General features: G+C 37.1%; 1 protein-coding gene across 3 annotated transcripts in view; it reads right to left on the bottom strand.

Annotated features, from left to right (window-relative positions):
• Nucleotides 1-8,064: 8,064 nt before the first annotated feature.
• Nucleotides 8,065-26,007, bottom strand: part of EBAG9 (estrogen receptor binding site associated antigen 9) — a 32,305-nt gene continuing 14,362 nt past the window's right edge. For all 3 annotated transcript variants that reach the window (XM_082434358.1, XM_082434359.1, XM_082434357.1), the window contains 3 exons: nucleotides 24,282-24,389; nucleotides 11,959-12,050; nucleotides 8,065-8,597 (listed from right to left, as the gene is read on the bottom strand). In XM_082434358.1, coding sequence (XP_082290484.1) covers nucleotides 8,477-8,597; nucleotides 11,959-12,050; nucleotides 24,282-24,389 — 321 coding nt within the window. In that variant the 3' untranslated portion in view covers nucleotides 8,065-8,476. The remainder of the gene's footprint in view (nucleotides 8,598-11,958; nucleotides 12,051-24,281; nucleotides 24,390-26,007) is intronic.

Here is a 26,007-nt window from a genome sequence, read left to right as displayed (position 1 = left end):
AATGAATCCCTCAGAGTAAATAAAAGATGGATCATAGCTTGCATTTCGGAAGCCCAAGGCGTTGGCTGGTTTTGTGGACAGGATGATCTGATCCCATAGAAAGAACTGCCTCAAAGTTGCTTTCCGTAATTTGGGTGCCTGTGATGTACAAACAGGCAGGAAAATGGAAAAAGAAGAACAATTCTACTCTATTGAACAAAATGCTGTCCCATCAAAGCAAATGTTGAACATTTCCTACAGTTATGTGTGCAAACATTCCAATTTACAAGAAAAGATTTTTCCCAAAGGGATATGCTGACCTTTCCAAGTTGAGCTGTTCAGAGAGGGGAAAAAAATGCAACACACTCAGATGCCAAGTGTTTCTGACATTTGTGGCAGGAGAAAAAGGAAGTCTGTGATTTGCATTTGTCATAGGCCCTGCCTAAGTAGTGGTTGGGTCCAATATGTTTTTCTCTTGAGGATTTTTCATTTTAAAAGTTTGGGGGTAGTTTCTGACTTCCATTTTGGCTCAGTGAGCACTTTTACAAAATTCACTTATTCCCAGTCTTACCAGGCAAAATGTGTACAATGAAGCAGTAACCTAGGCAATTAAAAATAGCAGTTTACACAAATCAAATCTTGAAAGAATGTCAACAAACTCCCAATGGTCCTGGGGAAAAAAAACAATTGGAAAGTCCAAACAGAATATAAACAACATGTTTATATCAGGTAATTATTTTCAAACCACTGGAAGACATTCTCTGCTGTGACTACTGATTCTCCCTCAAGCACGATGACTGTGGTAACTAATGGTTATAACACTGATTCCAAAGAATTTTAAAATTAAAAAAGGTTTAAATGCTACTCAAAAGTTTGTGTTAAAAGACTGGAATATTTCAGCAGCATTTAAGTTTTGTAAAAGGTGTGTCTCTCTCAAAAATAAATTTTCAACATAAAAAAACCCAATACATAAAACACATAAAAGTGCAGTGTTTGGAACAGGGCACCAGGCCTGGAGACCTCCCATTTGCCTCCCTCTCATCTCCTGCAGTGGTTCCAGTGTCACCTCTGCGAACAGTTTAAAAACCAGTTCACTATATACCAGGTTCTTTGAAAACCGCCAGTTCATGTAAGACCTCCTGGGTGGTAACTCTCAGTTCATTGGAAGAGTAAGTACCCTGTATAATGCTGAAGGACTCGATCTTCTACTGTCCTAAACAAATTAATGCTTAATAGAGATGTTTTCTAACCTTTTCTCACAAAACTTTGTTTGCCACTGCTCTGTTGATTTGAGTGGGAAGAGAGTCTCTCACTCCATCTCCAGAGGCAATGGAAGCATCTGGGATTATGGATGTGAAATGATGATGTAAAACCCACAGTCCAGGCTTTCTAGTGAATGCTGTTAAAGGCAGGCATCAGAGCTTTCCTCCTCGTGGCTCTAGAGTTCCTCCCCATGGTAATCTTATCTGGCCCACCTTCAGAGATATTTTCACCCTTGTTCCTTGAAAGTATCATTTCTGATCAAAGCTATTTGAATAACTGAAAAATTAAATTTTTGCTAGACTATAGCTTTAATGGACTGGAATATGAAAACTATTAACAACTGCAATATTTCTCTAATTTGATGGTGCAGTAAGATCCTTCCTCTCCTTCCTTGCAATCAAATAGCTCACAGTGTTTGAAATGGTTTGCCAGCCTCACTTTCTTCAGTAAACAATAGGTGCTGGCATTTTAAACTGACCTTTAATTCTTCTGAACCAGCACATTATTTCTGGCTTGTATGGAGAAAATGAAAAACTTGAAAGCAGTCTTAATAATTTTCACACTGAAAGCAGTACATGGAAAAAAGTTTTAAAGATGATCACCCATGCGCCACCCTACTCCACAAGGGCCCCTTCGCATCAAGACAGATAGGCAATTCAGAGGTCTGGATGCACTGCAGAGCTGCAAAAAGGAATCAAAATCACCTGTGTGCTTTAAACTTAAATAGGGCACACTTCATGTCTCTATTCTTATGCACAGCTTACTTCATTGAACACTACAATAAAATACCGAGTAAAAAAATTTTTTTAAATTTATTTCAAGGGCCAGTATATCTAATGATGATGTCACTTTTCTCCATAGAATAGGTAACCACTCATTTTACCCAGGAAAAGCAACAGGTTTGGAAACTGCATTGCTGTATACATTAAGGATTCAAATTAAGGTCTGAATATTTTAACAAATGAAACCAATTACCAGAAGACATTAATATCTTATAATGAGCCAAAATTGACCCAAGAATAAGAAACCATAGCAATTTCTCTCAACATACCACCAACTCAGACTATGTCCTTTGAATTTCCCGTTCATGGGGATGATTTTTTTTTTGTGCCAATCACTCTCTGAACCAGATCCTGAAGACACGTGTTAGGAAGATACCTGGACAAGGTCAGGGACACAATTTGTAGCAGGAAGGTCTCTGGGTGCAGTACTGGTCTGCACATGTATGAAACCTGTGACCTTGGCCTCATTTGAAATGTGATCCAATCAAGTGAGCTAATTGGCCTATGCAAATGTGTGAATATAAACCACACTTCATTTTGCCTTGATTATAACATCTGACCCAAGTGACCTGGGAATACATAATTATATGGCATTGACATTCAACCACAGTTTGTTATTTAAATGAAAATAAAAGCCAAGCTAATTTCTTTCATGTTTATTAAATACATTCTTAGAAACACAAACAGGTATTATCTACTATCATTTGTGACATCACTGAGCTGTTTAAGAACCAGAGAGGAATTACTAAAAGCTCACTCTTTGGCAGCTCATAGTTTCATCAAGTGAAGAGAGGCCTTGGAAACCATAGTCCACTTAGAATGCTGATTAAACACTAACATAACTGCTCTCAAAGCTTGCTGTTTTCCTTTCCATTAAGCTGGCACACAATTGTCTTTCTAAGCTTTGGTTTACTTACACGTCAAGTGGGGATAATGTCCACCTCAATGGATTATGAGGAGTCACTGATAGTTAAAATTCTCAGATGGTGCCGAGCCACAGAGTAAATGTTGATTCTCTTTCTTATTAAACTTGCAGTTCAACTTAAAGGTGTGTAAAAATTAATTTTGTAAGATCAGTCAACTTCTCCCACTCTCCTCAGGGAAGGGGCTGCAACATCAGTGTGTGGTGAGATGTGGGAGGTGTGCACAGGATCCCAGGAGAAAGTGTGTGCAGGGGCTCATAAGGAAGTGTGTGCAGCGGCTCACAACTACCGTTGTTGAGCGCTTATATATGTGCCAGGCACTATACTGAACCCTCAGTCCTGGTTAACCCTTAAAACCACCAACACCATTAAAAAGATTTGCAATCACAGGCGATTTGTTTAATACTGCCCCACCTCTGCAGCAGCTGGAGAACTCTGAGAAGCTCTCAAAATTGATGTGATCAGAGCAGTATATAGGCAAAGTCCCTGCAAAAATAGCCATGGAAGTTCCCTGAAGGGAAAGGCTGAGATTGTCTTGGGTGGCCAAAGACTTTCGGTGAGTTTCTCTGTAACACTCCTGATTGCGGATTAGCGGTTGCAACAGCAGTTATGCAAGGGTAGAAATCTGTCGTATGGGGTGGAGGACGAGGGGGCTTCTAGAATAGTGTCTCTTTCCAGCTTAGGAGATTGAGGCTTCTGTGAAAAAGCATATTACTACTCTCAAAACTTACTCTGGTTACTGAGCAGTCCAATGGCCATGACTGAGGGACACTGAAAATAAAAGACAGAAAGCAAAGTAGGGACTTCCCTGGTGGCACAGTGGTTAAGAATCTGCCTGCCAGTGCAGGGGACACGGGTTCGAGCCCTGGTCCGGGAAGATCCCACATGCCGCGGAGCAACTAAGCCCGTGCGCCACAACTACTGAGCCGGCGCTCTAGGGCCCGTGAGCCACAACTACTGAAGCCCATGAGCCTAGAGCCCCTGCTCTGCAACAAGAGAAGCCACGGCAATGAGAAGCCTGCGCACAGCAACAAAGACCCAACGCAGCCAAAAATAAAATAAATGAATACATAAATTTAAGAAAAAAAAAAAAAAAGAAAGCAAAGTAAAAGAGGGACTTCCCTGGAGGTCCAGTGGGTAAGACTCCATGCTCCCAATGCAGGGGGCCTGGGTTCGATCCCTGGTCGCGGAACTAGATCTCACATGCATGCTGCAACTGAAGAAGTCCATATGCCGCAACTAAGAAGTCCACATGCCGAAACTAAAGATCCCACAGGCTGCAAGGAAGATTCCACATGCCGCAACTAAGACCTGGAGCAGCCAAAATAAAAAATAAATAAATAGCAATTTTTTAAAAAAGAAAGCAAAGTGAAAGAAAGTTACTAGCTGTTGATGTAACCTTGAAACAGCCTTGGTTGTATTAAAGAAAATGGAAGTAAATCACACAAAGAAAAAAAAAAGCTGTCTTTGATACTAGGAGAGAACAACTTAAATTTTAAAAGTCTGTATAATGGGGAAAACAAGTTGATTAAGTTATTAGCTACTAAAATAAGCTCTTAATGGATCCACCATCTTCTTCAGCCCTCCATTCACCTGTAAGAGAGGGGAGACGCTCCTTGCCCTGCAACCAGCTGCAGGCCCTAGAGCACCCCAACCGCCCAATTTGACTTCAGCCAGAAGTACCCACCTTGTTAACTGCTGTATTCGCCGACACTTATGAAAGATTTCCTTTGAACAAGGGGCTAACGAGTGTGAAAATCGTTTCAGTAGGTTACCTCAAAGCTGAACTACAAAGGATTGAAGAAAATGTAAATGTTAGCTCTATGTGGCCCAGAGCATGCCTTTAGTAAATACATCATCCAGATGAGCGCAATAAAGCAAATATTGCAACAAACCAAGTCACAGGAATTTTTTGGTTTCCCAGAGCATAGAAAAGTTACGTTTATACTATACTGTAGTCTATTAAGTGTGCAATAGCATTGTCAAAAAACTTTACATACCTAAACTTAAAAATACTTTATTGCTAAATATGCTAACCATCATCTGAGCCAGGCATTGATTTCTCTATAAATATTTAAGTCCTAGATGGCAACTTCTTCCAATGTAAACCTGTTTCACCTACATTGGAAATCTGTTGTTTACTGCAGCCATCTTCATTAATAATCTTAGCTAGATCTTCTGGATGAAATTCTGCAACTTCTACATTAGCACTTGCTGCTTAACCTTGCACATTTGTTAGCGAAATGACTTCTTCTTCCTTAAACCTCATGGACAAATCTCTGCTAGCTTCAAACTTTTCTTCTACCGCTGCATCACCTCTCGGCCCTCACAGAACTGAAGAGAGTTAGGGCCTTGCTCTGGATAAGGCTTCTGGATTAAAGGAATGTTATGGGTAGTTTGATCTTCTATCCAGACCACTAAAACTTTCTCCATGTTAGCAATAAAGCCTTCTTATCTGTATGTCCCCTGGAGTAGCACTTTAAATTTCCTTCAAGAACTTTTCCTTTACATTCACAACTTGGCTGTTAGGCACAAGAGGCCTAGTTTGGGCCTATCTCAGCTTTCAACATGCGTTCCTCATGACTTAATCATTTCTAGCTTTTTGATTTAAAGTAAGAGATGTATGACACTTCCTTTCTTTTGAACACTTAGAGGCCATTGTTGGGTTTTAAATTTGCCTAGTTTCAATACTGCTGTGTCTCAGGGAATAGGGAGGTGGGAGGAGAGGGACACAGACAGGGGAAGGGCTAGTTGGTGAAGCAGGCAGAACACATACAACATTTATCGATTAAGTTCACTGTCGTATCTTATATGGGTATGGTTCACACCCCAAAAACAATTACAATAGTAAATTAAAAATCACTGATCACCACAACAAATACAATAATGAAAAAGTTTGAAATACTGTGAAAATACCAAAATGTAATGAAGTGAGCAAAGGCTGTTGGAAAATTGGTGCTGATAAACTTGCTCAACACAGGGTTGCCACAAACCTTCAATTTGTTAAAATTGCAAAGCACAATAAAGCAAAGTGTGATAAAACAAGGTATACCTGTATTGACAAAGTTTAGGCTTTTTGGAACATTGGCCGTGGTTAAATTTATACTCTAGTGGTAAGCTTGTCGAGTGGTGTTGAAGATCAATCCGGATGCCAGTTTCTACAGCTACCACCTTCTTGCCAACCACCAGTCTTCATCCAGTCACTGCCCTGGCCAGAGGCGACTACATGTTGAAACTGAGGAATTCAGATGCTGAATATTGACTCAATTAAAGATGCTACTAATAAAGAGCCAGGATTCAACTAGAGGATATCCCTAGCTAAAGCTTAATAGAAGGAGATGGCTAGAAACCATGCAATATATATATATAAAAAACACAGAATAAGTTTCCCATGTTTTTCATTATTTGTTATCTCAGTACATGAAATGCACAATTCAGACGATGGGTAGCACTTCACTAATTCTGTCTATGCCTATCCATATTTCTTTTTTACTTCTACTAATAAGCTTCTAAAACTGATAATCCTTCGCTAAAATTAAGAAAACAAAAACAGAAACCATAAATTTAGAAGCTAAAGGAGCCAGTTTGCTACTAAAGGATTTATCATATGTATTTAACTCCATGACTTCTTTTGGAACAATATACCCAATTTAATACAGGAGTTTAGTTTACATACCAACAGAGGTCAAAAAATTCAAGAATTCCTATCTATTCTTTCCATGAGAAAAACCTCTTTCTTCCTAATTAATCATACAGACTATAATTTCTATCCAGTCTTTATTTCTAAATAAACAAAAATAAAAAATCAAACAAAAAACAAAATCTCACACATGAAAATCATGACCAAAGCAGACTTCAATAACTATGGGGGAAAAACAGTAAGACTGATTGTACTAAAGGAGAAATTACCCTTTCAACCCCCCAATTTAGAGAAAGCATGTAGCATTCCTATAATAACTAAAAATAAATAAATACAAGACATAAGATAATTCATTTATTATTAAAAATTTGAGTCTAATTCTATTTAATTGGGAGTTTACTGGCAAAAACTCTCTAATAAACATAACTAAAAATATAGCTTGGGGCTATAACAGGAAGTTTTTTTATCAAAGTTAAATTTCAACCGATTCCACTTTGCTGTACACCTGAAACTAACACACTGTAAATCAACTGTACTCCAATAAAAATTTTCTAAAAATAAAATTGCATTTAGTCTGGAAGCTTAGGGTAAGAACTTAGCTCACTGTATAGTTTCTGATTTTACCATGAAATATCACTTTAATTCAAATAAATTAGCAGTGTTTGGCCTGTAGAGTATTTGTGACATTTTCAAAATCCACAAAATGTTCATTTGGGCAACAGCTTTTAAGAAAGTAAAAATATTAAATTCTAAAGCCATAGAAGGTCAGGCTGGATATATTTTAATTGTGGAGACAAAATTAATGAGATTTTAAACTATCAAATCTACATTTTTCCCTATGAACACAGTCTATATCTATTTCCTGAAAACTATTTTGAAGATAGTCAACATCTGAAAATAGAAGTATTATTATTCCTATCTTGGTTTAATAAATCAATAATGTTAATGTTACCTTAGTCAACAACATAGGTAACCTGCATTATGTCAGATATATAAAACTGATACAGAAATTATCTAAAAGCTTTGAAATAGTAAAACTGAAGGCTATATGCATTTGTAAATTAATGCCTTTTGGTGGGGAGGAGCTAAGGTACTTAAAGATACCATAACATCTTAAAATCTACAACGACAGGGAAAAACTACTAATACTAGCTTTTAAAACTCACAAGTTATAATAACGTAAAACAAATTTGCCATTTTAGCTGATTTTCAATGTTTATACATGTAATATAAATGACAAATATGTATAACATTACAACACCATCTAAAAGAAAACAATGATGTACAAAATATTTGTAATAAATAAAATTATTGCATTTAATGTCATTTTCTTGAAAACCGAAATTACCAGATCCCTAATGAATACCAGTTCAAGTTAAAGGAAATGTGTGCCAATACCAGCTTCTGACAACAAAAATAAGAAGTTAAAGCTCTGCAAGTCTGTCTGATTTAGGTCAGGTAATCATGGAAACAAAAGAATATTTAAAATGATTTATTTTATCATTATGCACACTGAAGGAAAGCATTATAGACAGCACAGTTCTTTCCCACCATAAAATTTACACCCATTTAATTAGCTAGAAACACTAGCTTGAAGAGGTACTGATATATTCCATTTGTAATAATTTCCCTACAGCAAACAATTGTCTTACAGTTGGAACATGTTGAAGAAAATATTGTCTCACAAGTCTTTTTTGTTCTTTGAGTCTCAATCACCAAGAGTTCAAGGGACTTTGAGAGAATCCTGGTGTCCTGTATGGCCTGATGAATGCATTAAAATCAAGCACTGTATTTGCATTCTGAAAATACTCTTAGCTCCATACAAATGTTGCTTGGGTTGTGGAGCTCACATTTCTCCCACTGGCACTATGCATCTGAAGGACATTTTGTTATGAAAGTTTCACACCAATTTTGTTTTGTTCCTTCTTCATTAGCCGCTGTGCTTCCTTTTCCATTTTCTTCCTTTGTTGTTCTGCTGCTCTCTTTTCTCTGTCTGCTATCTTCTGCTGCCTGAAAAGAAACATATTCGTATTTTTACTTTTAGAAAACACTACACAGGTAAAATGGCAAATAAATTCCAGAAAGAAACAGCACTGCCCTTTTACTATCATCAAATTTAAGTTTAAAAAGTCTTCATTCTTCTCACTGCTTTGAAATTTCAAAGATTTTCAAGAACAGTATTTTTTTTAATCTTTAGAACATGACTTGCAAAATAAAAAAGGTATTATCTCTGTTTTAAAAATAAGTAAAATGGGGCATTCAGGTTAAGTGAAATGTCCAAAGTCATAAGATTAAGGTTAAGAACCCACATCTCCTGATCCCTCTTCTTCAGATTATTTTCACTAAAACACTACTTCCATTGGACCACACCTTCTTTTTGGTACCATTCAGAAAAGCCTGATATTTAGGATTAAATATTCTGTTATTATAATAGTTAAAAACAGTCAGCTAAAGGATGTCAAGAACACAGATGTACAGAGCACAAAGAGAAAATGGAAACTTAAGACATGACTTCCAACTAGAAGTTAGAAATCTATTTAAAGATTTGACTAGCTCTACTAATGAAGGGGCAGAATGGTGGGTATTTACTAATTACACATTATGAAATACCTTCCCCCAGTCCCTCCCTAACTCCACTGATCTAGAATCACTAAACCCCTCTATATTTATTGCTTTTTTAAAATTGAAGCATAGTTGATTTACAATGTTCTGTTAATTTCCACTATATGGTAAAGTGATTCAGTTATGTATATATACATTTTAAAATATTCTTTTCAATTATGGTTTATCACAGGATATTGACTATAGTCTGTGTAATATACAATCGGGACCTTGTCATTTATCCGTTCTATATATACTAGTTTGCATCTGCTAACCTCCAAGTCCCAATCCACCCCCACCCCCGTCCGGCAACCACAAGTCTGTTCTCTATGTCTGTGAGTCTGTTTCTGTTTCGTAGATAGGTTCATTTGTGTCATATTTTAGATTCCACATCTAAGTGCTCTATCTTATTGACTGATTTGTATGGGAAGTGGGAGTAGGAGTGTGGTGATGAAATAGGAGAAAGAAGAGCAGAAGCTGGTCCTGGGTCTGAAGGTTTAGGATATGAGAAAGTAAGTCAAGAAGCACACAAGGCTGAAGAAGGAAGCTGTAGGGCACAGCTGGGCAGCAGATAGGCAACACTGGATCATATATAGAAAAATCTAGTGTGGATTACCCATATATGGCCAGCTCAAAGCTGGCTATAGTGAGTGAAATGTATATACACTTCTCAATCATACTTACAAATGGGAGTAAGCAGAGGTATGGATGACCAAAATTCAAGAAAGTAGAGAGACTTATTTTAGGCAACATTTTGACCGTCACCATCAATTAACTAAAATTTCAAAAGAATAGTTTAAAAAAATCTAGTTTTCACTAGCTCTGCTCACTTTCAAGCAAAACTGATATCTGCACTAAAAGCATCAAAATGTCTGGGGCAAAAAAAGAAAGAGAAAAAGAATTAAAACGGGCTGGCTAGGTTACAAACAAATAAGATAATCGAGCTTTGACCTAGTTACTAGCTGATATATAAACATCGACAATTAATATTTCTGGTACAAGAGGCAACTTAGACATTAATGCAGACAAAATATATTTTTCCTGTCCAGATACATGTCTGGAATCACTAAGGTACCAGAATCTTTTTCCTTAATGATACTGATCATAGTACTGGTAGTATTTAAAGTGGCAGTGGGAAACAGGCTAGGTTAGAGGCTATGGATTATGGATACACTTTTAAAATTCTCAGTGTTACCCTGGGGGCGGTAACAACATATGGAAGCCTCCAGGTGTTTTTGGCTCTACTTATGCAACTTGAAGCAAGAAACATGTCTATTACTGACTAATAGGCTCCCTCTCCCAAGCTGTCGTATCAAAAGCACTAAGTTTGAGTTTTTTGGTCTTGTTTTGTTCAGGGTGAAAGAAGATAGGGTGAAAAAGAAAAGGTTTTTGTTCAGTGAACGTTCAGCTACTTGTGAACTCATAAACTCTACAGTGTTGTCATTAAGATTACTGGATTCAAAATGAATAGCTCCCTCCTTTATCCTTGTGGTTGATGACACCAATCATCACTAGAATCCCCAAAATGTTCTAAAATACCCAGACTTCTGTATCTATGATTTATCCAAAAGAAATAGAGTAAAAAATAAAAAATAAAAAAATAAGTGACACCTTTTTTGACAATCCATGCAACATAAATGTTTACAATTTTAAAACTATTTCCTTTATACTGAATAATTGTCAAGCAGGAACTAAATATTTAAAACTCTCACCACTTTACTGACTTTTGTAATGTGACCCCTTCCTGTTTAAAAAAAAATGCTGAAAACAGTTAAGGACAAGATCAAAAAAAGGTCAGCCTTAACTCCCAGTTATTTAACTACACCCTCTGCTGGTTGTTCAAGGTAATTATAATTTATCGGTAAAGACAGGAAAGGACAATACAAAAATGAAATCAGTTGTTTCGTTAAGATAGTCAAATAAAGAGTAATTCATTTTCTATCCCAATTATAAAAACCATATTTGAAAAAAACACATTGCTATATTTTACTTTATCATCTTGAAAAATGCAAAATTTAGATACATTTACATATCTGAGTTTTCATCAGTGATGACAGTCACAGACTCTCTCAAGGTAAATTTTCTTTTTACTCTTTGACCTAATGTGGTAGTAGCAAGAATTAAGTTTACTGCTCACAAAAACAAAGAAATAAGAACATAACCAACAAAAGCAAACTTGAAAACCTCCAGGATAATATTTTCTGTAGAGTAGGCAGTAAGTATATGACTTATGTTATCTACCTCAGGGCTTTCAAGTACATAAATTGAAATACACATACAAATGTAGAGTGCAGTACAAGTTATTTTCAAATAGCAGTGCTATTCACTGCTATATTCAAATGAGCAGTGCTGGCACTATGCTAGACCATGGGGAAACAAAACTAAAGGTATAATTTCTGACCTAGAGAAAATACATTGTTGTGACTCACATTTCACAGTAGAACATTTCAAGAGATAAATATATTTTATAGGGAATGAAGTATAAAGCATATAGTTCAATATGATGTATATATGTAAAAGATCTCATTCTCCATTAATAAATTATTCTTTTGTATCTATATTGCTTTAAATTGTTGGTTTCTGTGAGGTTTTAATCATATAAAATAGCATATGTAGTCTGAAATACAAAAAAACTATCCCATATTATCAAGGTTCAAATGAGAATGACGAAAAATACAACATTTGCAGAGTAAGCTTTCTTGACCTTAAATGCAACATGAACAAAACCAGTTCTTCTACTCAGGCTGCAGTGTAAATATTACTCAAATACCTCAGAACTTCTTCAGCTTGCCAGGCCGCATCTTCTTCTTCTTCCCATGCATTGGTATTTTCCTGCCAGGTATCCAAGTCACCTAATTCAGGCTACAATAAAACAAAACAAAGCAAAATTACAATGGTCAAGAGCCACCCTTTTTCCACTCAGTGGTCGAGACAGTATTTTTTTTTTAAAGAATTTATTATTTTATTTATTTATTTATTTAATTTTTGGCTGCACTGGGTCTTCATTGCTGCGCGCGCGGCTTTCTTAGTTGCAGTGAGCGGGGGCTACTCTTTGTTGCAATGCGTGGGCTTCTCATTGTGGTGGCTTCTCTTCTTGTGAAGCACGGGCTCTAGAGGCGCAGGCTTCAGTAGTGTGGCTCGCGGGCTCTAGAGCACAGGCTCCGCAGTTGTGGTGCACGGGCTTAGCTGCTCTGTGGCATGTGAGATCTTCCCGGACCAGGGCTCAAACCCATGTCCCCTGCATTGGGAGGCGGATTCTTAACCACTGCGCAACCAGGGAAGCCCAAGAAGAGTATCTTTTAAAGCATAACTCAGACCTTGTCATTGCCCTGTATCTTCTCCACTTTCTTACCACATCCTATATAGGCTCAAATGATTGCCCCCGGTTTGCCTGGAACTGAGGGATTTCCTGAGACGCATGACCTTCCGTACTCAACAGTCCTGGCAAGTCCAGCTTTCTTCCTATTTTATGTTTTAAAGGATATTCCTTTTATATTAATTTTTCTTTTTTTGCCTACTTTAGTTTGGAATAGACAAGAATAGAACATTTGTTCTCTCTGTTGTCTTTTCAGTAAGAAGAAGGAGTACGGGGTGGAGGAAAGAGAAGAGACAGACTGATCCGAGGCTGGATTAGAGATGCTTGACTGGACTACTCTGTGCTGGGGAGATGAACTGGAAGAACCAAAGTTTCCAAACTAGCGCAGTCATCTCCATTTAAGCACAAGTAATTTTCTAGATTTTTCAGTGGCAGTTACTGTCTGGGTCCCAGGCAAAAATGACAGGTCAGGCAAAATTTACTCTTTACTGGAGTACTTCTTCTATACTGTGCTTCCTTTTGCCTGTCTTACTTACTGGATACCATCGGGCTGGCCACACTACCTTCTACTGTTCCCCAGGCCAGACCTCTAAAAGTTCACTTTTTCCTTCCACAAACAATGAAAATGCTCATTCTGGAATGTTTAGTTGGTGGGGAAATAATTACATGCATAAAATAACTGGCACCAAGCTGTGAACAGATTTATTATATTCTCTTTTGAGTACTTAGACCTAAAACCGAAATAAAATGTGTTGAATTTTCTGCTCTTAACCATAAATGAGATACAATCCTCTGTTAAAAAATGTAAAAAAAAATTTCTGATTGTATGTTTAATGTAAATTTCTAAAAGTAAACTAGCTAAATCAAAGAAAAGGATTTTCAAAGTCACTGAATGACTCTCTTGAAAAGTTATACCAACTTATTCTCCTGACAGAAGTAGGTGGAAGTCTTGTTCCCTTGTATTTTTGTCAATACAAGTAGTTAATTGCCTTCTTTTCTATCTTTGCTAATATGTTAAGATTTAAAATGGTGTCTTGTTATTTTACTTTGAATTTCTTTGAGAACTAATAAGATCAAACTTTTCTTCATGTTATCAGGTTATGTCTATTTCTTATTTGTAAATTTATCCATTTTTCCACTGAGGTGTTTGACTTTTAGTGTATAAAACATTTAGATACAAAAAAGGTGAAATGACTAAGACCATAAAAAAAAGAGTATCTGATCCTTTAGTAGAGATGGTCTTCTAAGTAAAAAAGAGAAAGTTTTAATTAACAGATTTGCTACATTAAAAACTAAATACATCTGCCCATCAAAAACATCCAAACTAAATTATAAAGCCGATAAAAAAGTGAAAATTGTAAAAGATGACAGAAAAGAGTTAATATCCTTAGTATAAAAAGAGCTATCACAACAGTACAAATGATAAATTCCAAAAAGAATGTGCAATTTAAAAGAAAAATCTAATTTGTGGAATGGGTAATAAGATATTTTGGTGTAGAGAACAAAGTGCAGTAGATTACCATTCTCTCCTAGGTAATGCCCCTTTATTTTGTCTGGTTGGCGGGGAAATATCTGGAAACAGCATTGGAAACATTCTCCTTCTACCATATTTACCTCTTCCAAACTCTTTAAGCTGTGACATGTGTATAACTTTATAATAAGCTATATTAGTGTTATAATAACATTATTACAGCTAGGTGGCAAATGTACTAATTCACTGAGGAGGTTTGAACCACTTTACCAATATGGAACAAACATAAAGTTTTAAATTCAGAAATATAAAATAAAAAACTAAACATTATGATGCTATGCTCTTTTAGAGAAGTATCTGTGGTATTATTATGTTCTCATAACATCATGTAACTGCATAAGAGTTGTCAAAATTTTTAATATTTATGTGTATGATCATTTATTTAACATTGTGTCTCCCCCATTAGAATGCATTCTTCTGAGGCAAGGACCCTGCCTGTTTTGCTAACTTTCTACTATATTACCAGCACCCAGCACAGCATCTGGTATTAGTAGGAATAGTTTTCGATCAATGAATTAAAAACATATATAAACATGGAACCCTCTGGGAGAGGGGTCTAAGAAGTACCTGTGAAGTTAAGCAAAAAAAAAAAAAAAAGAAAGATGAACAGATAGAAGTGGTGGTTTAAAACTATATCTGCAAATTCTTTGACACTCCTTCAAGAGGTGGACCTTAATTCCTCTTCCCTTGTATGTCAGCTGGATTTAGTGACTAGCTTCCAATGAGTAAAATAATGTGGAGGAGACAGTGTTTCCCTTATAAGACTAAGTCATAAACAGGCATTGTGGCTTTACCCCCTGCATGTGCTCCACTCTTTTTCTCAGTGATCATTTGTTCTGGGAAAGTCAGTGGTTATTACATCGTAAGGAAACTCAAGCAGCCCTATGGAGAAGTCCATGGCAAGGAACTGAGGCTTTGTACAACCAACCAGCATTAATCTGTCAGGCAAGTAAGTGATCACCTTTGAAATGAATCATCCAATGCCGGCGGAGCCTTCAGATAACCACAGCCTCAGCTCATGACTTGCCTGGAAACTCATGAGAAACCCTGAGCCAGAACCACCCAGTTTAGCCACCCCTGGATTCCTAATCCACAGAAACTATGAGATAAAAAAAATATTTATTGTTGTTCAAGCCACTAAGTGTGGGGTTGTTATACAACAATGGATAACTAATGTAATCAAGCAGTCAATAATTACTAATCAATAATTAAGCAATCAAAACATACTTAAAAGCTAGGGTCTGGGGAGGGGTTTGGACAGTGATGTGCTTGAGAAAGTTCAAAGGGACAATCATCGACAGGAAGACACTGGAACTCACCAAAAAAGATAACCCACATCCAAAGACAAAGGAGAAGCCACAATGAGATGGTAGGAGGGGCGCAATCACAGTAAAATCAAATCCCATAAGTGCTGGGTGGGTGACTCACAGACTGGAGAACACTTATACTACAGAAGTCCATGCACTAGAGTGAAGGTTCTGAGCCCCACGTCAGGCTTCCCAACCTGGGGGTCCGGCAATGGGAGGAGGAATTCCTAGAGAATCAGACTTTGAAGGCCAGTGGGATTTGATTGCAGGACTTCGACAGGACTGGGGGAAACAGAGACTCCACTTTTGGAGGGCACACACAAAGTAGTGTGCGCATCGGGACCCAGGAGAAGGAGCAGTGACCCAAGGGAAGACTGAACCAGACCTACCTGCTAGTGTTGGAGGGTCTCCTGCAGAGGCGGGGGGAGGCTGTGGCTCACGGTGGGGACAAGGACACTGGCAGCAGAAGTTCTGGGAAGTACTCCTTGGCGTGAGCCCACCCAGAGTCTGTCATTAGCTCCACCAAAGAGCCCAGGTAGGCTCTAGTGTTGGGTTGCCTCAGGCCAAACAACCAACAGGGAGGGAACCCAGTCCCACTCATCAACAGTCAAGCGGATTAAAGTTTTACTGAGCTCTGCCCACCAGAGCAACAATCAGCTCTACCCACCACCAGTCCCTCCCATCAGGAAACCTGTACAAGCCTCTTAGATAGCCTCATCCACCAGAGGACAGACAGGAGAAGCAAGAAGAACTACAATCCTGCAGCCTGTGGTACAAAAACCACATTCACGGAAAGACAGACAAGATGAAAAGGCAGAGGGCTATGTACCAGATGAAGGAACAAGATAAAACCCCAGAAAAACAACTAAATAAAGTGGAGATAGGCAACCTTGAAGAACAAGAATTCAGAATAATGATAGTGAAGATGATCCAGGACCTCGGAAAAAGAATGGAGGCAAAGATTGAGAAGATGCAAGAAATGTTTAACAAAGAACTAGAAGAATTAAAGAACAAACAAATAGAGATGAACAATACAATAACTGAAATGAAAACTACACTAGAAGGAATCAATAGCAGAATAACCGAGGCAGAAGAACGGATAAGTGACCTGGAAGACAGAATGGTGGAAGTCACTGCTGCAGAACAAAATAAAGAAAAAAGAATGAAAAGAAATGAAGACAGCCTAAGAGACCTCTGGGACAACATTAAATAAAACAACTTTCTCATTATAGGGGTCCCAGAAGGAGAAGAGAGAGAGAAGGGACCAGAGAAAATATTTGAAGAGATTATAGTCGAAAACTTCCCTAACATGGGAAAGGAAATAGCCACCCAAGTCCAGGAAGCGCAGAGAGTCCCATACAGGATAAACCCAAGGAGAAACACACCAAGACACATAGTAATCAAATTGGCAAAAATTAAAGACAAAGAAAAATTATTGAAAGCAGCAAGGGAAAAATGACAAATAACCTACAAGGGAACTCCCATAAGGTTAACAGCTGATTTCTCAGCAGAAACTCTACAAGCCAGAAGGGAGTGGCATGATATACTTAAAGTGAAGCAGGGAGAAACCTACAACCAAGATTACTCTACCCGGCAAGGATCTCATTCAGATTCGATGGAGAAATCAAAAGCTTTACAGACAAGCAAAAGCTAAGAGAATTCAGCACTACCAAACCAGCTCTACAACAAATGCTAAAGGAACTTCTCTAAGTGGGAAACAGAAGAGAAGAAAAGGACCTACAAAAACAAACCGAAAACAGTTAAGAAAATGGTCATAGGACATACATATCGATAATTACCTTAAACGTGAATGGATTATTAAATGCTCCAACCAAAAGACACAGGTTTGCTGAATGGATACAAAAACAAGACCCATGGGGATTCCCTGGTGGCGCAGTGGTTGAGAGTCTGCCTGCCGATGCAGGGGACACGTGTTTGAGCCCTGGTCTGGGAAGATCCCACATGCCGCGGAGCAACTAGGCCCGTGAGCCACAATTGCTGAGCCTGCGTGTCTGGAGCCTGTGCTCCACAACAAGAGAGGCCGCGAGAGTGAGAGGCCTGCGCACCGCGATGAAGAGTGGCCCCCACTTGCCGCGACTAGAGAGGGCCCTCGCACAGAAACGAAGACCCAACACAGCCATAAATAATTAATTAATTAATTTTTAAAAAAATGAGATACCATTTAAAAAAAAAAAAAAAACAAGACCCATATATATGCTGTCTACAAGAGACCCACTTCAGACCTAGGGACACATACAGACTGAAAGCGAGGGGATGGAAAAGATATTCCATGCAAATGGAAATCAAAAGAAAGCTGGAGTAGCAATACTCATATCAGATAAAATAGACTTTAAAATAAAGAATGTTACAAGAGACAAGGAAGGACACTACATAATGATCGAGGGATCAATCCAAGAAGAAGATATAACAATTATAAATATATATGCACCCAACATAGGAGCACCTCAATACATAAGGCAACTGCTAACAGCTATAAAAGAGGAAATCGACAGTAACACAGTAATAGTGGGGGACTTTAACACTTCACTTACAACAATGGACAGATCATCCAAAATGAAAATAAATAAGGAAACAGAAGCTTTAAATGACATAATAGACCAGACAGATTTAATTGATATTTAAAGGACATTCCATCCAAAAACAGCAGATTACACTTTCTTCTCAAGTGCGCACAGAACATTCTCTAGGTTAGATCACATCTTGGGTCACAAATCAAGCCTCAGTAAATTTAAGAAAATTGAAATCATATCAAGCATCTTTTCTGACCACAACACTATGAGATTAGAAATGAATTACAGGGAAAAAAAACGTAAAAAACACAAACACATGGAGGCTAAACAATACGTTACTAAATAACCAAGAGATCACTGAAGAAATCAAAGAGGAAATCAAGAAACACCTAGAGACAAATGACAATGAAAACATGACGATCCAAAACCTATGGGATGCAGCAAAAGCAGTTCTAAGAGGGAAGTTTATAGCTATACAAGCCTACCTCAAAAAACAAGAAAAATCTCAAATAAACAATCTAACCTTACACCTAAAGGAACTAGAGAAAGAACAAACAAAACCCAAACTTAGCAGAAGGAAAGAAATCATAAAGATCAGAGCAGAAATAAATAAAATAGAAACAAAGAAAACAATAGTAAAGATCAATAAAACTAAAAGCTGGTTCTTTGAGAAGATAAACAAAATTGATAAACCATTAGCCAGACTCATCAAGAAAAAGAGGGAGAGGACTCAAGTCAATAAAACTAGAAATGAAAAAGGAGAAGTTACAACAGACACCGCAGAAATACAAAGCATCCTGAGAGACTTCTACAAGCAACTCTATGCCAATAAAATGGACAGCCTGGAAGAAATGGACAAATTCTTAGAAAGGTATAACCTTCCAAGACTGAACCAGGAAGAAACAGAAAATATGAACAGACCAATCACAAGTAATGAAATGCTAACTGTGATTAAAAACCTTCCAACAAACAAAAGTCCAGGACCAGATGGCTTCACAGGTGAATTCTATCATATATTAAGAGAAGAGCTAACACCCATCCTTCTCAAACTCTTCCAAAACATTGCAGAGGAAGGAACACTCCCAAACTCATTCTATGAGGCCACCATCACCCTGATACCAAAACCAGACAACGATACTACAAAAAAAGAAAATTACAGACCAATATCACTGATGAATATAGATGCAAAAATCCTCAACAAAATACCAGCAAACAGAATCCAACAACACATTAAAAGGATCATACACCATGATCAAGTGGGATTTATCCCAGGGATGCAAGCATTTTTCAATATACGCAAATCAATCAATGTGATACACCATATGAACAAATTGAAGAAGAAAAACCATATGATCATCTCAATAGATGCAGAAAAAGCTTTTGATAAAACTCAACACCCATTAATGATAAAAACTCTCCAGAAAGTGGGTATAGAGGGAACCTACCTCAACATAATAAAGGCCATATATGACAAACCCACAGCAAACATCATTCTCAATGGTGAAAAACTGAAAGCATTTCCTCTGAGATCAGGAACAAGACAAGGATGTCCGCTCTCACCACTATTATTCAACATAGTTTTGAAAGTCCTAGCCATGGCAATCAGAGAAGAAAAAGAAATAAGAGGAATACAAATTGGAAAAGGAGTAAAACTGTCACTGTTTGCAGATGACATGATACTATACAGAAAGAATCCTAAAAATGCCACCAGAAAACTACTAGAGCTAATCAATGAATTTGGTAAAGCTGCAGGATACAAAATTAAGGCACAGAAATCTCTTGCATTCCTATACACTAATGATGAAAAATCTGAAAGAGAAATTAAAGAAACACTCCCATTTACCATTGCAACAAAAAGAATAAAATACCTAGGAATAAACCTACCTAGGGAGACAAAAGACCTGTATGCAGAAAACTATAAGACACTGATGAAAGAAATTAAAGATGATACCAACAGATGGAGAGATATATATACCATGTTCTTGGATTGGAAGAATCAATATTGTGAAGATGACTATACTACCCAAAGCCATCTACAGATTCAATGCAAACCCTATCAAATTACCAATGGCATTATTTATGGAACTAGAACAAAACATCTTAAAATTTGTATGGAGACACAAAAGACCCCGAATAGCCAAAACAATCCTGAGGGGGGAAAAAAAATGGAGCTGGAAGAATCAGACTCCCTGACTTCAGACTGTACTACAAAGCTACAGTAATCAAGACAATATGGTACTGGCACAAAAACAGAAACATAGATCAATGGAACAAGATAGAAAGCCCAGAGATAAACCCATTCACCTATGGTCAACTAATCTATGACAAAGGAGGCAAGGATATACAATGGAGAAAAGGCAGTCTCTTCAATAAGTGGTGCTGGGAAAACTGGACAGCTACATGTAAAAGAATGAAATTAGGACACTCCCTAACACGATACACAAAAATAAACTCAAAATGGATTCGAGACCTAAATGTAAGACCAGACACTATAAAACTCTTAGAGGAAAACAAAGGAAGAACACTCTTTGACATAAATCACAGCAAGATCTTTTTTGATCCACCTCCTAGAGTAATGGAAAGAAAAACAAAAATAAACAAATGGGACCTAATGAAACTTCAAAGCTTTTGCACAGCAAAGGAAACCATAAACAAGACGAAAAGACAACCCTCAGAATGGGAGAAAATATTTGCAAACGAATCAACAGACAAAGGATTAATCTCCAAAATATATAAACAGCTCATGCAGCTCAATATTAAAGAAACAAACAACCCAATCCAAAAATGGGCAGAAGACCTAGATAGACATTTCTCCAAAGAAGACATACAGATGGCCAAAAAACACATGAAAAGCTGCTCAATGTCACTAATTATTAGAGAAATGCAAATCAAAGCTACAATGAGGTATAACCTCACACCAGTTAGAATGGGCATCATCAGAAAATCTACAAACAACAAATGCTGGAGAGGGTGTGGAGAAAAGGGAACCCTCTTGAACTATTGGTGGGAATGTAAATTGATACAGCCACTATGGAGAACAGTATGGAGGTTCCTTGAAAAACAAAAAATAGAATTACCATATGATCCAGCAATCCCACTACTGGGCATATACCCAGAGAAAATCATAATTCAAAAAGACACATGCACCCCAATGTTCATTGCAGTACTATTTACAATAGCCAGGTCATGGAAGCAACCTAAATGCCCATCAACAGACGAATGGATAAAGAAGTAGTGGTACATATATACAATGGAATATTACTCAGCCATAAAAAGGAACGAAATTGAGTCATTTGTTGAGACGTGGATGGATCTAGAGCCTGTCACACAGAGTGAAGTAAGTCAGAAAGAGAAAAACAAATATCGTACATTAATGCATGCATGTGGAACCTAGAAAAATGGTACAGATGAACCAGTTTGCAGGGCAGAAGTTGAGACACAGATGTAGAGAACAAACGTATGGACACCAAGGGGGGAAAGCCACAGCGGGGTGGGGATGGTGGTGTGCTAAATTGGGCGATTGTGATTGACATGTACACACTGATGTGTATAAAATTGATGACTAATAAGAACCTGCTGTATAAAAAAATAAATTAAATTAAATTAAAAAATTTAAAAAAAAAAAAGGGCTTCCCTGGTGGCACAGTGGCTAAGAATCTGCCTGTCAATGCAGGGGACACAGGTTCGTGCCCTGGTCCGGGAAGATCCCACATGGTGTGGAGCAACTAAGTCCGTGCGCCACAACTACTGAGCCTGCGCTCTAGAGCCCACAAGCCACAACTACTGAGCCCACGTGTCACAACTACTGAAGCGTGTGCGCCTAGAGCCTGTGCTCCGCAAGAAGAGAAGCCACAGCAATGAGAAGCCTGCGCACTGCAACAAAGAGTAGCCTCCGCTCGCCACAACCAGAGAAAGCCTGCACACAGCAACAAAGACCCAACACAGCCATAAATAAATAAATAAATAAATTTATAAAAAACAAAAAAACAAAAACTAATACTAGGACTTCCGTGGTGGCGCAGTGGTTAAGAATCCGCCTGCCAATGCAGGGGACACGGGTTCAAGCCCTGGTCCGGGAAGATCCCACATGCCGTGGAGCAACTAAGCCCGTGTGCCACTACTACTGAGCCTGTGCTCTAGAGCCCGCAAGCCACAACTACTGAGCCCACGTGCCACAACTACTGAAGCCCACGCACCTAGAGCCCGTGCTCTACAAGAAGAGAAGCCACTGCAATGAGAAGCCCTCGCACCGCAACGAAGAGTAGCCCCTGCTCGCCACAACTAGAGAAAACCCGCGCGCAGCAACAAAGACCAAATGCAGCCAAAACTAAATGAAATAAAGTAATTAAAAAAAAAAAAAACACTAATACTAAACTTTCTTTGGGTTATTTGTATGGAAATATGTTAATATAAATGTTTCAGACATTATATGAAATTCCTAAAAATCTTGTATGTTCTGGTATAATGTTATAAGTCATAATTCTAGTTATTACTTTAAAATGTGTATCTCAGAAATAACTAAATTTCCTTGTGAATTGCATTATCATGAACTTTCATCAAATCTTTAACCGTGGTCATTTTTAAGTCTTTTGTCATTTACAGACAGTTCTGGGTGTACTCTGATGCTTTTGCAAAAATGTTCCTATAAAAGGGTTTCATCTTCAAGCAATTCATGGAAGAGACTGACAAGTACAGGTTTCTGGCAACTGACTATACTGCTGAACTGAATGAATAAGCATTTTCAGAACTCGAATGGAAAACTGATGAACTCATTAAAGTGCTAACAAAAGATCAAGATGAAAAAAAATTAATTACATGGGACTGAGTGAACTGATGAGGATGATTTTAATTTTTGTGACTTTCTGTTTGAATAAAAAAAAAAACCAAAAAGCCAACATCTACTTACATAAGCAGGTTGAACATTAAGCAAGATGCAAGAACTTAATACTTTTCTTCCCTAAATGCAAAGCAATGATTTGTGTTTGAGATGTACACTTATTGGTAATCTGGCTATCATTTTATATATTTAGTCACTGCCTTTTATATCGCAGTTCTAAGGAAAGCTTTTAGTCTAGAAAGTACTTTATATACTGTTGAGTACCTTCAACTTCCATTTCAGACTCCTCATATTTCAAATGTGAACTTGTCTTAATCAGTTGGAAAGAATGTAGAGATTTATGGAGCTAATTTAAAAAATAGAGCACTTCTACTGAGAAAAGAGTTTTCTCATATCAACACTAGATAAAAAAATGACTTAGTGTGATATAAGAATTTCAGTCATTTATAGGAGAGTTTCCACAATGATTTTTCCCTTAAATTTGTTTCAAATAAATTAAATGTGACATCTCTATATCAACAAAAAAAAAAAAAAAAGGAAAAGTTCAAAGCTGATTCTGATAGCCTCCAAGGTTGAAAATCACAGTTACATACTTTCCTCACTACTTTTGTCCTTAGAAGTGTTGTATTTAAGTCAAATCTATTTTAAGTTAAACCACACTTTAAATGTAAATATACTCTACTAGGAAAACAATTCATAACTTACTTAAAAATAACCTGCTATTAAGGTTAAATTTTAGTGGTAATCTCTTTAAAGGTCATATATTTTTTTTTTTCACACACACACACCGTATTTTATTTTTTACAAGAGATAAATAAACTGACACCAAGCATTGTAAATGGATGACCACAACAAAAGCAACAATGATTGCAATTACCAAACATGAAACACACTCATACTATGTCATAATATTGACATTCAGTCCAGTAATCCTCCACTGTTAACAGCTCCTTTACTTTGCAGTGAAAATTGATTTGTATGTTTTTTGCCTCTGAGTCCTTGTGGGATTTTTTTTTTTTATTCAAACAGAAAGTCACAAAAATTATAATCAGCCTCATCAGTTCATTCAGTCCCATGTAATTAATTTTTTTTTCATCTTGATCTTTTGTTAGCACTTTAATGAATTCATCAGTTTTCCATTAGAGTTCTGAAAATGCTTATTCATTCAGTTCAGCAGTATAGTCAGTTACCAGAAACCTGTACTTGTCAGAGTCTTTTCCATGAATTCCTTGAAGATGAAACCCTTTTATAGGAACATTTTTGCAAAAGCATCAGAGTACACCCAGAACTGTCTGTAAATGACAAAAGACTTAAAAATGTAAAGGTCATATTTTTAAATAACATTTTTGTCTCTATCTTTTATGTGTACAATGGACCCTGATCTTAATATCTGATGTAATTTATAATCTCATAAAAGAATAGGATTGGTAACCTCTCTTGATCTGCTAAACCTGTTTCAAAGCCATACAAATACAAATACTATGTTCAATTCATTTTAATTTTTTTCTTCTTCTTTTAATAAAATAGAAATGAAAAAAAATCTCTTGCCTAGATACCATTAGCATACTTACAGATTGATGAATAAAAGGCATATCTTGTGTAGCTGCTAGTCTACTAGAGAAACCTGTGCTACCATCTGGGATGCCAAAATTTAATGGTTCTCTCTTCTTAATAATGATCTGAAAGATTAATCAAAAGAGAATTATAGGAACATTTTACACATCACTATATAAACACAGACAAATTAACTGACCAAAGCATTTTATAATTATTTAAAATATGTTCTACCTTTCTTCTTTTAAAATTTACAATGTAAAAAAAAATTTTTTTAAAGTCTATAAAGAGCACCAAAATTCTTAGGCAATTGTCACACAAATCAGTCGCATACTAAGAAAAATTATATTTCACTTTTTTCTAAAACAATAAATTTTCCTCTTCCTCTTTCCTTACTTTCCCTGGACCCCCCAAAATATAATTAGGCATTTTTAGGCACTGTATTAAACAAGAATATGTATCATATCCTACCAGAAGTATAACCAGTTCTCTAAGCATGTGGGTATCTGTGAATACATTAGCTCTTTCAGGCCAGTAGGATTAGTTTTGTAGCTTAAAAGCATTTTCATTCTAACTAATTTATTAAGGTACTATTGTAATATACTGAGTTCCTATTAAGAGCAGCAAAATAGACTTTCAAAATAAAAGGTACTCATCTACTAAGAAATTCACTTAAAACTCCTTGAAAAATATACAACTTAATGCATTTGGACAACTCAACAAAAACAACTATGATTACAGTATGTAAATGTTATCAGCCTTGAAAATCTAAAAATAAATATACAGATGAAACTGGCTGGAAGGTAGAAGAGGGTGAAAAACCCTATTAGAGAATTGTGGAATAAATAATGTCCTCATTTTATAAGTATATTTATAAAAAATATTTTCTATGCTTGATTGAACAATGGAACTTTAAGTATTTTTTTCTTTTGAAAACAACAGGATGACTGATGAGGTAGATTGGAATAAAAACATTACAGTATTTGAAAAGGGGGTAAGAGGGGTAAGATGGTACGAAATAAACCCCCGTTTACCATAGTATGAAGTCAGTGGACAATATCTGTGATTGGTAAATCAAGACACAGCAATATAAGAATACTATATACAGATATGATGAAAAATGCTAGAAGCCCAAACAGAAAAAGTTATGGGTGGCTGCTTTTAGGAAGTAGAACTGGTATGAAGAATGATGGGGCAGAAGTCTATTGCTTTTCATTATAAGCTCTTCTATATTCTTTGATTTAAAAACAATTTTCAGGGACTTCCCTGGTGGCACAATGCTTAGGAATCCGCCTGCCAATGCAGGGGACACGGGTTCGAGCCCTGGTCCGGGAAGATCCCACATGCCACAGAGCAACTAAGCCCGTGTGCCACAACTACTGAGCCCATGTGCCACAACTACTGAAGCCCGCGCGCCTAGAGCCCGTGCTACCCAACAAGAGAAGCCACCGCAATGAGAAGCCCGTGCACCACAATGAAGAGTAGTTCCAGCTCGCCGCAACTAGAGAAAGCCCGCGTGCAGCAATGAAGACCCAACGCAGCCAAAAATAAATAAATAAATAAATAAATTTAAAAACAACTTTCAAATGTACATGTACTATTTTGATAAAAAGAAAGGAAAATACTCAGCCATTGTTCTTTTTCTAATAATTCCCTGCATCTTTAAGTGATTGTCCATATATAACTATATAACTCAAAAGGGATAAAATAAAGTGTGGATGACTACACAAACCCACAACAATT

The sequence above is a fragment of the Balaenoptera physalus genome, assembly GCF_965194825.1.
Source record: "Balaenoptera physalus genome assembly, chromosome: 17".
Classification (NCBI taxonomy): Eukaryota; Metazoa; Chordata; class Mammalia; order Artiodactyla; family Balaenopteridae; genus Balaenoptera; species Balaenoptera physalus.
The sequence above is the reverse complement of the archived record's forward strand: the minus strand, read 5'-3'. Positions and strand labels throughout refer to the sequence as shown.